At 35.0% G+C, this 14,728-nt stretch overlaps 1 protein-coding gene across 1 annotated transcript in view; it reads right to left on the reverse strand.

Annotated features, from left to right (window-relative positions):
- Positions 1-243: 243 nt before the first annotated feature.
- The window catches only part of LOC145693977 (uncharacterized), a 176,462-nt gene continuing 161,977 nt past the window's right edge, over positions 244-14,728 (reverse strand). The window contains exons 6-7 of the mRNA XM_081770137.1: positions 4,568-4,803; positions 244-632 (exon numbers count right to left, since the gene is read on the reverse strand). Coding sequence (XP_081626263.1) covers positions 371-632; positions 4,568-4,803 — 498 coding nt within the window. The 3' untranslated portion in view covers positions 244-370. The remainder of the gene's footprint in view (positions 633-4,567; positions 4,804-14,728) is intronic.

Consider the following 14,728-nt stretch of genomic DNA (forward strand, 5'->3'; position numbering starts at 1 on the left):
ACATCCTTTATCTATTGCTCAGTCCTCAAGTAGTGAATAGTTACCAAAGAGATTCACAAGTAACAGTAAATTCAGTTACCGACAAAATGTCGGGCTCTTAATTTTATTGTGTTTTAAAGGTGTCTAAACTGTTTAAACAGTTATAAATTTGTAACTTCTCTTGAATTAGTAAACTATAGATATTTCTTTTTTTACAGTTTTTTTATTATTAACTCATCGATTTAGATAAGAGAGTACATTGAATGCAGATATAAGATAATTTGTATAATTCATGATAGTGTGAACAATTATAAAATTTGCAAATTATTTTTAATATTACGCGAGTAAAATATTTAAATAGTTTATTTTTATAGGATCCTCTGCAATCATTTTAGTCATTCTTAAGAACTACTTTGACGTATGGCTTTCCCGGTATTTTACATGTGTATCGTTCGTGACGTATTTTACTCTCCCTAGAGGCAAAGACTCTCCCACATTTCGAACAACGATATATTTTGTGTGTTTCTTCATGTCGCTTCATATTACGAAGAGTTGCCAACTCTTTCTTGCACTTTTTACACTTAAATGTTCTGGTATTCCTGTTCTGTCTACTAGTTGATGCTCGTTCATTCCATGAGTTTCCTCTGGATCTTCTGGAAATTTAGAAAAGAAATTCATGTATTTTATGTGATTTTTTTGTATATTTATTCACACAAATTATTTCATTTCATTTTCTTGTTTATATATACAAATCAATTTTTTACTTAGTCAACGTTAGTACGAATTTTGACAGTCACCAACAAATTTGAAATAGAGGAAATTAATGAATTTGACCCCTTTCTACGTTGAATCACTTAGTGTTATTTAAAGTATAATAATGGGATACCTTGCCCGGTGAAGAGAAGAATGCTGTGATACCATTCTCTTATTACATGCACGTAATGTAGCTGAATACAGCGAATGCAGAGTTGGTGATATCTTTTGTTGTACTACACGTTAGTTTGCATTAGTAACAGGCAAGTACCAACATTTATATTAGCTATAGTGCAGTGTGTATATATGAGGATTGTAATATATTGTTTTAATTTTTTTAAAAAAAATAAGAAAAGTCAAAACATACCTAAAAATATTATTTGTCGTTTTCTTCTTTATTTATCTTTATTATCGAAAAGTACATCCACTAAATTACTCTATTTCTAGGAGTATTTATTAACTCTATAACTTATATTGCCACAGTTCGTTCATTTCTATACTGCAATAATTATTATTCGCACCTGTATACACTGTGCACACCATAAGTACTCATTAACTATATTAGCCTTAATATTCAATATGTTATAGATATTTGATGTACATATAATAGCAAGCTTACATGCGTCCTTGTATTTCGGTGTTCTAATCTGTTCAACAAATAAATCAATATCAATTAGTACATTTTCAAACTACTTTTTTCTTTCTCTTCTGGTTACTGCAATATCTAGCAGCACATAAGCGTTATCGTTACATAAAATGGATCCTGAAAGGCGGTATTCGTTAAGTTGTCCTCTACAATTATACAAGAGAACTGCGAACCGTACATTTAAGATATTTGTTATTAATGGTTTGAGTATGACTAATTTCGAATTTCTGAATAGGCATCCAAGTTTGACGTGAAATTCATAGCCCGCTTATGGGAATCTGTTAATTCTTTCGTTCCTGCCAGGTGAAGAAGTTGAGCTAGCCGACCCTACAATGTCCATATGATAACTTGCGGCATCTTATCTTTAGATAACTCTCTGGTGATCACAGGGTGTAATAATGGATCTAGCATAATCAGACTTACAGAGTTCTTACATACTTTCTAATCTGCAATGAGGTCAGGTACTGGTAAGATGAATAAGCACCTCGGTTCCTCAACATGCTTGGTATAATTTATGGAGTCCATTAACGTCAAAGTACATCTGAGTAGACAATGTTGTGATAATGTTGGTATTTCGTTTTTTTAATCGGAAAATCAGTTTGGCTGGGAATGAAACAATATGATTTTCTAAGCATAGGCATAAAATATATTTATGGAATTTACTAAGTGCAAAATAATATGATATCCAGCCTTTCCTTTTCAAATTAAGAATATTGCTTCTCTTGCCTCCATTAATTTGGCTGAGGCCTACGCCATTGTTTACAATTTACCCTGTGAAACGATCACATCAGCAATAACATCACACGAATTGTTCCATTCTTTTTATTTTATTTTTTATTTGTTTAACAATCACCAGATACAGCTCAGAGTCCATTTTACACTGGCTATCTAACAACAATAACAACAGAAAGGAATTGGTTAGGTATCGGCAACGGTCTGTTTAGTAGGTACCATGACACATTTGAGTGCTAGGACTGAACAAAACCCTAGTCATAATGGTCGGCAACGGGAATCGAGCCCACGACCTCCCGGTGCGAATCCAACGCTCTACAACTTGAGATTCTTCGCTCGGTACTTCGCTTCATTTTACAATAAGAACTGTTTTTTGTGTTTATAATACCACATCTTCTTTTGTCTCTTATTTAATAATTTGTTGAGGTGGAGTAAATTCATTGAACTGTTTGGTATATTCTTCCGAAAAATTCAACATTCCCAGACAAGCTTTTAATTTGGTGACATTGTTAGGTGCAGGGCATTTAAAAATAGCTTCAACATCCTTCTTGACAGGGAAAATTCTTTCTGTCGAAATATTGCATCTCAAATTATTGGTTTTGTTTTGCAGAAATTGATATTTATACCTACTCACTTCATCATTACATTCTTGTATTTATTGTAGAACTTGTCTAATTCTTTACATGCAATGAGTTTTGTTCCTGAGTAAAATTAATATATCATCCAAAAATCCATCCACCTTTGATATATCTTTCAAACTTCTTCCACAGTTCTTTGAGAAACATGAGGCAGCATGTTAATCCAAAAAATAAGCAATCAGGTTCTTATAAACTCTATGGAGTTTTACTGTCAATCTTTTTGAATTTTATCAATCTATATCTGTTGGTACGCAATACACAGGTGCAAGACTGTAAATATTGTGAGTCTGTGTAATTGGCTTAAAATGCCTCCGGGGAGGCATAAGATAGGCTATTATTTCTAAAACTTTGTTGGTTACCTTATAACCGACATATAATCGTATCTGACTATTGTTCTTTTTTACGACATCATGGCTGATACTCAATATATTGAGCCACTGCCATCCATACATTTTGCTTCACAAAAACACCAGTATTTTGTGTGAAGTCTCTTTTTCGATTTGTGTGTTATGTATACCCTTAAAACTACTTGTATTTTTGCACAGTTCCTGTAAAATTTCCTTTCATTTTTTCAAGGCTATATGCAAACACGGTTGTTCAACAAAAGCGTATTTTAACGTATCATTCACTATCCCTAACGGTAACCATCCTTTAAAAATGTGCTCTTTTAGTATACACGGTGTATGTTGATTATGACCTAAAATGATCAATAGCATTCTGCTAAGTGAAGTGAATTATGTAACTGGAGAACATGGAAATATGAATCATTTATATTTGAAAACACATCTCTCTCAAAGCTGCCCTGTGGCGACTTTGAAATTTTAGGAATTTCGATTCAAAATGTGTAAGAGCTTTTTCAGAACAGCTACCCAGATTGAGCTTTTTTTCTGGGTATTGCTCATTCACACCGGACAACACCCATGCTGATACCGAATATACAGATTCCAGGGCGCTTGCTTCCTTCCCACTTCATTTGATAATGTGCTCGACACGGATTATTCTTTCATAGGTGATAAGCTTAAGGCCTTAGACGCCTTTAATATCCAAAAATATGTACAAAATAAATAAAAACAACTTTAAGATTAATAAAATCATTATTACATTATAAGGAGATTAGACCTATAAGTGATTTCTTTGGTTGTAGTTGACCTGTTGTTAACTGAACAATTTCCAGTTTTGCATATAATGATTGAAATGCTTTCGTATTGTGTACTATTGCTTGATCACTCGTCACCAATTGTAACTGCCAACATCCATTAGCAACTACGGTATAAAGTACCAGGTGACATAGTACTGTGATATGCGATTCCATCATGTTATCAAATCGCTTAATATGTCTTGATAACTTTCGTGATAGAGTAAATGAATACAATTACATATATAGGTTTATGTAATTAACGGCATACATACTCAATGATAAATTACATGTAAAAGCCTTGATTCGCATTATACGTTCAAAACCGTTTCATTACAAAGATTCTGGTAACTTATAATAACAACAAAACAGGTAACTAGTTATCTTTCTTTAACTGTAAATAGAACTACCTTAGTACTCGAATGTATCACTTTCTTTCCTATACTTGTTACGTGAGATAACCTCAGAAGATAGATCCCTTATTATTTGCTACACCGACCTTATTATTTTGCATCAGGTGCTTTCATTGGAGACCTTAGTTATTCACAAAAAAATTCCACTCTACTCTGTTAGTGAATGAAACTTTCGGATGACCAAAACAACTTTTTAACACAGGTGCTTGAGATTGGCTATGCTGGAGTTGTATCACCATCAGTATATTTGTATAACATTTGCATTACTTACACAAACGTATTGACACCACATGGTCCTGGGATAGGTACAACTTCGTCTTCAGAGCTTCCGAACGAACATGCAGATCTGTTCTGTAACGATTTGGAAATTGGTCCTGGGATAGGTACAACTTCGTCTTCAGAGCTTCCGGACGAGCATGCAGATCTGTACTGTAACGGTTTGATAATTGGTCCTGGGAGAGGTACAACTTCGTCTTCAAAGCTTCCGGACGAGCATGCAGATATGCTCTGTAACGATTTGGAAAATAATTATTTAGACAGAGAAAGAACAGGCTCATGTAAAAAGAAGTTCTGAGAAGTCTTATTACAGTATAGTTATGAGCGCTTCCATGTTAAAAATGGAAACCCCTGGGTGTTGAGATAGCGTTTACACGGGTGTTCATAGCTATGTCCTTCTGCGAGTGGGATACAGCCATGACTGAGAAAGCACCACTAGTAGTAAAAACACGAGTGAAAAGACGTTGACGAGTAGTGAATTTATGTAGAGTTCTTGAAATGAAAGGAAAAAGAAAAGTTAATAAATAAAAGTTATTTATCAATACAAGTGTCTATTGTATGGATTCAAGTTGTATGGAGTTCCATTTATTTCAAATATTATTTAATAAACCTTTTCTTTGTAGATTTTGAGATATATTCAATTTACAGAATACAGGTATATGAGATACTCGCAATAGTTGAGATTCGTGAAATAAAAAAATGGAGACTATCACTCTTTATCTGGAAATAAAGCTAAATTTTACAGAGAACGGTATAATATTTTATGAAGAAGAGTTAATATCTCCAATTTTGAAATAGCTGCGTGTTATTGTTATAGAAGGAAATTGCAGCTTGGAGTATTTGTAAACGGACCCATTTATAATTATTACATATATTGTATTCGTCAAGTTTCTTGTCTTAAATAGCAACGTTCCCCATTAATAGAAGTTGTTCTGTTCAGCATTCTCTTAGATGTTATATATATATATATATATACTATCAGTTTTGGTATATATAAAGATATATCATCCAGTGCAGCCATTTCTTTCTCATTAGATTATCATTTGAGTTGTTTTTAGTCAGTAAACATAAATATAAAGTATTATAACTATTTAAATATTTTCCTTTTATGTTAGTGTTACGTAGAGTTTTCCAATTCATACTGTATGTTTAATATTAATCTACTATCAGTCAATTCAATTTTAAAGTGTAGTGAATTTGAGGACTTTATTTAACCCAGAGTCACTTACTATCTAAAGTAACCTCTATTTCTATTCTGTAGGACGAGCTACGTTGCACAGTGGGACATTGATATCTAGTATCTGTTCATCTGTTAAGCCAGAAGAATTCAGTTTCTTTACGTCATTGTCAATTGTCGATTAGTACAATGCTCTGTTTATATTTTGTTACAGTACAGAGTACTTTTATCTCGGAATTATGTTGAGAAATATTAATGCAAATCAAGTAGCGATATTATTTGTATGATATTACATTGAATGTAATAAAAAGTCAAAGCAATAATTTTAAAGTTAAATGCAAATTAATGAACCTCCGAACGCAGTTTTCTGATGCGTCAATATCTTGCTTATCAAGTCTTGTTGAACTCAGCTATTACACTAGTTAACAAATTTAAACTTTTTGTTTGTTACATGAGAAAAATCACCTGATCTTAAAGGAACTTTTTGCGCTGAATTCGAATATGCACTCGGTTTCTCTCCATCACGTACAGTTTTCCCGTAACAGAGGGATTTTCGGGAAATTCCCTCAAAAATTTCCCATTTTCAGATATTTTATTCCCCTAGCTTCTGTCCCCTTACATATAGTAACATAGAAATTATACCTAAGTATACCTTGATTCATATTTAATAAACCCTAAAAGTTTCGTAAAAATCGCTTTGTTCTTTCTAGAGAAATAAATATATTCGTATGTATACTGTGTGCACTGTTTATTGCACCTGATAGTAATGCTTTCAGATCTCCTGAGTTGGGGTAAAAACGATTTGTTTTATTACTACAAACACAGACATAAAAATGAATATTCACAATATTCAACAACACACTTGTATTGCTCTCTGTAAATTAGAAACGTGTATAAAAATATAATGCACTTCCAACGTATATTTTTTTAAACGTACAGTATATGTATATCTTAATACATATATATACAATTCTCCAAGTTTTTTTCGTTTTGTTCATGAAATGGTTATCAATATTTGTTATCAAATGTAACAGAATGCAAAAGAAAGAAAGAATGGAATACAGACTCATTGTTGACAACAATGAACTAATGCAGTCTGAATTTTCCACTACGGTATCGTTTCCCCCCTCCCCCCGCGCATTTCTTTCTTTCTTGTGTTCTTGACAACTGGTGAGGGAGTTTTGTACATTTTTATATTGACGTGTGGTTTAACACTACTTCACTTTCAAAGTTGTCTTTGCTGCTAAGAGTGCTTTCATGTTTGATCTTAACGGCATTATACCCAACTAAGACCAGAAGTTTAGTTTGTGATCAGTTCAATGGCGTCAAGAGGACGGCGTTCGTGTGTTAACTCACCAAATAGTTTTTGTTATGTGTGTGGCCAGTTTGTAGTTAAAGGACAGTGTAGATCCATTACGCCATCGGTGAAACTAGCATATTATATATATTTCGGATGTCGTGTGGGAGATCAGGACAAAACTTGGGCACCCAACATAATTTGTGTGTCGTGCTACGTCACTTTACTTGCATGGGCCAAAGGGAAACGGAGGTTCATGAAATTTGCTGTACCAATGGTGTGGAGAGAACCCACCAACCATCTGGATGATTGTTATTTTTGTCTCACAGTAGTTAAGCGACATTCTAAAAAAAGCAAATACACAATAAGTTATCCCAACGTTCCGCAATTAGACCTATTCCGCACGGGGATGAACTTCCACTTCCCGAGCCCCCTACCAACTGGGAAGAGATATGGCCAAAAGACTCTGATGATGATCATGACCTTGATGAACCATCGACATCAACATGTACATCCAAGGATCCAACGTTCATCCCTGACTGTGTTCGCGAGCCACATTTCATCCGGCAATGTGAACTTAATGACCTAGTCCGTGATTTGCACCTGACAAAACAAGAGGCGGAACTTCTGGGATCAAGGCTCCAGCAGTGGAACTTATTGGATGCAGAAACGAACATATCAGTGTACAGGAAAAGGTATGTTCAATTTTCAAGCTATTTCTCAATGCAAGATAATGTGTGCGTATGTACGGATATAAATGGGTTGATGGCGGAGCTAGGAATTCCTTACGTTCCAGAAGAATGGAGGTTATTTATCGACGCGTCAAAGGTCAGCCTTAAAGCTGTCCTTTTACATAATGGAAATAAAAAACCTTCTATACCACTTGCGCACTCAGTGAAGATTAAGGAATCCTATGACACCATGTCAACTTTGCTAAATCTTATAAATTACAAGGACCATTGTTGGCAAATATGTTGTGATCTCAAGGTAGTTGGTATTTTATTAGGACTGCAGTGCGGTTACACGAAGTACCAATGTTTTTTATGTTTATGGGATAGCCGAGCTGATGACAAACATTATGAAGTGAAGGAATGGGAACCTAGAGTGAATTACGTACCTGGAGAATGCAACGTCAAATACGCTCCTTTGGTAGATCCTAATAAGATATTACTACCGCCACTTCATATCAAGTTAGGACTTATGAAAAACTTTGTCAAAGCCATGGACACATCTGGTGAAGGTTTCAAGTATTTTCGAGATAAGTTCCCTAACCTGAGTGATGCTAAGATTTCAGCAGGAGTGTTTATTGGTCCCCAAATTAGGAAATTAATGCTTGAAGATAGCTTTGACAGCAAGTTAAACAGTGCTGAGCTAGCTGCCTGGACAGCATTTAACCCTTAGTTGGTAACATCCAAAAAATAAACTATAACAGTAACATCCGCCTGAGAGACGGACACGCACAATTGAGACGCTTGAAGCCAAAGTGGTGTAAGTAAGTTTTCAATAAGGTTTAGTTACACCCAGAGAATTGAATCTACGTAACAAAATTAATAAACTGGATAAGAAGCACATCGTAGTTCACTTGTAAATGTACCCATGAGTTCAGTGCAACATGCTTCGCCGTTTAGAATTAATTTCTAAATATATAGAGTTTTATCAACACGTATATGCACCCCAATGGAATATGCCGTTTGGAAATTAGAAATGAAGTTATTGAAAACATTGGACATTGCTACTGGAGGATTCTCTCTTTTCCTTCGTTCACGAATAGATGAATCATCAAACCAAAACTTCACACCTTTTGAGAGATGGTTGCATGAAAAGCATTAAATCCAGTGCAGTCAGTTGATAAAGGTGACACCAAGCTCTCACGCCCCGACTTGAAAATGGATCACAAAGTCATGAAACCAATAAGCCCTTCAATTTTAGTCTTATCAGTATTCTTATAACTTGAGAAGGAGTTATGTAACTTTCTTCTTATCACTTCCATTGTACACTAATGCAGTTCACAGTTTCGTTCAAAGTGTCATCAGTAAGGAATAAATGCCAGATGTCCTCTGGATTTGGAAAATTCTATATCTAAGTCGCGGGGCCTACCCATGATGACAATTTATTTTTTTATAACGTTTTACTTAGGTGTTTTAGTACCCAAATTTGGATTCTTGCAACTCTATCTGATTGAACTATTTTTGCAATAAACACTATCAGTTTCTGTTGTACTTTCGTATTATTCTGATCACTTTTCTGATCATTGCTGTATCCCTTATCAGATATGTTATTAAGAAGATTTCGGGAGGGGGGATTAAGCCCGGAAGCCACCCCCCTAAATACGCCACTGGTTATTGGCATCATTAAAATCTATTTCTGGATTGCTTTTATGAACTTTTGGATAAATGATCTTGTTCAGGAACATATGAGTCATCGGATCCGTAATCATAATCAGTTTCTGATCTATAGCCATCTCTAACTGTTCTATAGCTATTTGTGGTATAGCCTTACTCCTTTGTGGTATACATTTGCTATTTGACATCTTAAAATATTCAATTTTCGAAACGAAAGAAACAACCAAATATTAATAGTTGTCAGTATAAAGTAATATCCGTCCCTTAGACGGATAAAATATATTTCCTTTACAGTAATATCCGCTTGCGAGACGGGGTGGAATATCTTTATACACTTCGAAGTTTGCAACAATGAGCTAGACACGCAACCACCTGCTGAAAACTGCACAGTCAACTCACAACTGAAGCATAGGTGAAGTATCAGATCATACCTCCAATATGATTACCAACTCTGAAGAAAAAAGTATCGTACATCCGCCTGGGAGACGGATATTACCGACTAAGGGTTAAGTGTGTTGTGCGCAACTTTCTGGGCAATAACAAAGCTGAGAGTTACACAGAAATCGTACAGGACATGATACAGAAATACAAAGAGTTGGGTTGTAGGACGTCTTTAAAAATCCACTTTTTGCACTCCCACTTCAGCTTCTTTCCTACTAACCTAGGTGCTCTCAGCGACGAACAGGGGGAAAGATTCCACCAAGATATAATGGCAATGGAGAAAAGGTACCAGGGACGATGGGATCCTTCAATGATGGGGACTATTGTTGGGGTCTTGTTAGAGAATGCAACATTTCTTACAAAAGAAGGAAGTAGTGTACGTTTTTGTAACCCAATGGAAGTTTCATATATTGTGATAGTTTTGATTGTCTTTTCATGACGTTTTGGTACATTTGTATTATTGTTTATTGTAAATTGTCACACTTGTAAATTATATTGTATTATATTTTATATAGGTGTTTGTGGTAATAAAGCAAAACGTTTTACCTCAACTTAAGAGATCTGAAAGCATTACTATAAGGTGCAATAAACCGTACACACAGTATACACACAAACATATTTATTTCTCAAGAAAGAATAAAGCGATTATTACGAAACTTAAAGGGTTTGTTAAATCTAAATCAAAGTATACTTCGGTATAATTTCTATGTTAGTATATGCAAGGGGACAAGATCTTGGGGTTTAAAATAAACGAAAAGGGAAATTTTTAGGGATTTTCCCGAAAATCCCTCTGTTACGGGAAAATCGTACGTGATGGAGAAAAACCGAGTGCATATTCGAATTCAGCGCAAAAAGTTCCTTTAAGAACAGGTATTTCCTTTTATGTAACAAAACCTTTGTTAACTAGTGTTATAGACAGAATACCGATTACATAATAAATCAAGGGTACCCCCAGTATCTCTTGATAAGATGCGGTGTAGTTGATGCATATTTTTTCGTTTTGTCTTTACGCAGGTGTTCAGAAAGCTGTTGTTTATATTTTGGTACGTGTTATGCAAGGCACTGATTTTTTCAGAATATATATATATATATACAGGTGGTAGCTAACTCTACCGACTAATTGACTAATTTTGGGAAGTGATTCCTTACATAAAATGAAAAAAAAATGTTGTAATAAACACAGGTCGAAAAAAAGGCTTCTTTTAGAGTTATGAACCGCTAAAAATTAGAAAAATCGTGTTTCGAAACGCCCTGCCTCAGAAAATATAGGACTTAATTCAAGTGGTTTAAGGAATTACAAAGGAACTAGTTTGCGATCTATCTAAATATCCATGTTTTACCATGGTCCGTTATCGGCGAAATGAACTGTAGAAAGGAAGTTTAGGTACAGGGATACTCCTTTAAGCGCTATTGGCACGTTCGTTTATTACGACATTTTTCTTTCATTTCATGTAAGGTATTACCTCCCAAAGTTTGTCGGTAGAGTTATATATATACAGGGTGTTAATGAACTATACCGACAAATATTAAGAGGTGATTCCTTACATCAAAATAAGATAAAAAGTTCATATTGATCTGTGGGGAAAAGTGCATAGTTTCAGCGCTTGGGCTGTCCAAAATCACGAAAATGCAAATTTCAAGAGGCGTTATTTCGAATTCGAGAAAATGTGGATGGGAGGTCCTTATCAGTGTAAAGGATGTCTCGCATGCGCAATCCAAAAATGCATATTTCATTAATGCTTCATGGGTGTGCAGAGTATTCCATAGAGCGTAAAATTCCCAGACATGCCATCAATCGAATTTTGGTATATGCTCTGACTTTATGATTGGTTCAAAGTAGGCAAATGATAAGCTTTGATAGCAGTGAACATGCGATGCTTTGGCGGAGGTATTAAGGATCGTCAGCAGCACACTCTCTCGTACTCGGGAGAATGCATGCTGCAATGTTTTCATTGACGCTTATAAGTGAAGAAAACGCGAAATATATCGTGACGAAATACATCGCATCACACGTTATTCCGAACACACACACACACACACAATAAAACATGACGCTCCCTGTTGCTAACACTTCTTCCGAAGCTCTGGAGGTCCATTGTTGTCAAGGATTACCTCCTGCCTACTTTCGACCTTCCTTGAAATTAGAGTATATCTGAAAACTCTGTTGAGCGTATATGTGACAATTACACCTTGTATAGAATGCCCTGTACAACTATTAAAAACTGACGAAATATGCACTTTTGGATTGTGTATGCGTAGCTTCCATTACACTGATAAAGAAAACCCTTAACAGTTTGCGGAATTCCAAATAGGACCTGTTGAAATTTCTTTCTCGCAATTTTGGACAGCCCTAGCTCTGAAACTTTGCACTTTTCGCCATAGGTCCATATGAAAATTTTCACTTATTTTGATGTACCTCTCTCTTTGATTTCACCTCTTATAGTTTGTCGCTATAGTTCATTAACACCCTATATATATATATATATATATATATATATATATATATATATATATATATATATATATATATATATATATATATATATGTGTGTGTGTGTGTGTGTGTGTGTGTGTGTGTGTGTGTGTCTGTGTTTGTGTCAGTGAGTTTTGTTAGAATTATTTCTATAGTCTGAATCATTTTTTTTTATATTTAACAAAAATAGACAGAACATTGGATGGGAGAAATGGAAGAAAATAGGCAGAATATAAACTTAGGGAGATTTCAAGGATTCTATTGTTAGTTATCCCGGTCAGCTTGTATCCCAATAGCGAACACGGTCGCTTCATTCCACATGAAATCAGAAATCCGCTGCTAATGCAGATCTTTTACCTTATTTTTCGAGTGAAGATGAATTGTAGTTTATGACAGGTTCTAACATAAACGGTAGGTTGTCCTACTGTGTAAACCAATAGGTACAGACTTGTCCACATGGTAAATCGGCTCTTACACGATGTACATAAACATTGTCACCATCACTTGGTATTGACATGACTAAGTTGTATACTGCATCGAATGATCAAAAGGCTGTAGCGTCGGTGCCGAAACGGGATTTAAAAAATGAAAATATAAATAATGTGCAATATTCTTATAATAGAAAAGAGAATGAAAGCAAGTTATTGAGGAGGAGGTGCAAAGGAGGTATTTTCACCCTTTATAGTAAACATGGGTGAGCTCACTATCCGAGTTGCTACTGAGAATTTCTTAACTTTATGCAAGCAGATTCCGAAGTGTGATGGATTGGAATTCTTGTAATCGGTTTATAAAATAGCGAAACGTAACCTTTCCCTGAATGAATCCCTGATCATGGACGTATTGAGTAAAACAACAAATTTCTTGCACTGTGAATAAATATTTCAATTTTCCGTAACCAATGATTAATTGCAAAACTGCCATACATTATTTACAAAGTTACTTTTGAAGTTGACCGCAATTACATATTTGACACTTGTCTATTGTTTATAACAATCCCATGAGACTGTTATGGACTATATTGAGAAGGCGTGTGATAGTTACGCCATTATGAAGGATGTCTTACACGAAAGTAGGACGAAAGATGTAATATGGAGTGGATAAAACCCGCAAATAACCTATGATTTTTCCGCCATACTCCGATAAATACTCTTGCTACCTTAATAAATGCAGTTAAGCAGTATATCTTACATCTTTAAAATATTACCACATATTCAATATTAGTAGGACGTAAGAAAGGTGAACTCAAATTGAAAAACGACACTTGGTAATCCAAGGTCTCAGTGTGTTGAATATGGGGTACAGCATCTTATTTCGAGGTGGTTGAGTGATTGACGGACAATATAATAAACGATCAAAGGCAAATAGAAACCAGTATAGTGGAAAGTCAGATATTCAAGAGATATTGATCGAGGTGTCCTTAATAAAAATAATAAATAGATTGTCAACTTGGTAGAATCAAGCAGTTCCGTTTCTGCTATGAATGTGCCTGATTAAAAGTCCCAGGTTCATCCCCACAAATGGTTTCGAGGGTGTTCTTATAAACTAATGATTTGGTTAACAGTGTTGAGCAGTCTTTTAATATAGATAATTAAAAATGCAATTTTTCATGTATATATTCTTAGAGAAACATTTTTCGGAAGTTTTGGTTCATGTTCGTCTGTGTAGTGTCTTAATAAAGAACAGTTTCTTACTTAAATAACACACATAAAAATCTTAAAATCCCATGGAGTCAGAGTGGATAATAAAAAAATTGAATTAGAGTGCACTTTGGATGCCATTGAGATTTCATCAACTGTATCGATTGTAATTCTTTTTGCAACGCAGTTTTGTCAAACCTTCATTATTCCCGTACAAGACCTTAAATATTTAAAACCATCTATAGACATTAATAAAAGTTTTAAACCGAAGTCTTGAAGGTGGAACAGTGTAATTGATGTATAATAAATTTTCTTCACTATGCCCTTTTCCTTCCAACAGTAGATACCACTAACTATTCTTGAATATTAATCAAGATTTATCTTGCAATGGGGTTAGTATTCCAGTGTCACAAATGTTTTTTTCTTCGTCCAGACTGTAGGATCTCAAGTGAATAGGTGTGGTTCAGATGAGAAGATTGCTGGGATTCATTATCGTGTTGATTCATCTTCAGCTAGCATCATTGGTGAAGTACCGCATTTTCCATATATGACGAGATCTAGTGAGTGAGTTTATTCCAGAGGTGCCAGCCACGTGGAATCAACAATGATACTAACTCACGTGGTAATGAGAGACAAGGTTGTCACCTCTCCTGATGATGAAGTCCAGTTCATAGTTAAAAAATCGATAACGAGTTAACAAATCTTAGCGCCGGAAGTGGATGAAATGGATAAATCAGTCGAGTGTGGAGCTGATTGATCCATCAATCTTTATGTGGTACCAGCATGAAA

This window comes from Thermobia domestica, chromosome 9, assembly GCF_964235325.1.
Source record: "Thermobia domestica chromosome 9, izTheDome1.hap1.1, whole genome shotgun sequence".
NCBI lineage: Eukaryota > Metazoa > Arthropoda > Insecta > Zygentoma > Lepismatidae > Thermobia > Thermobia domestica.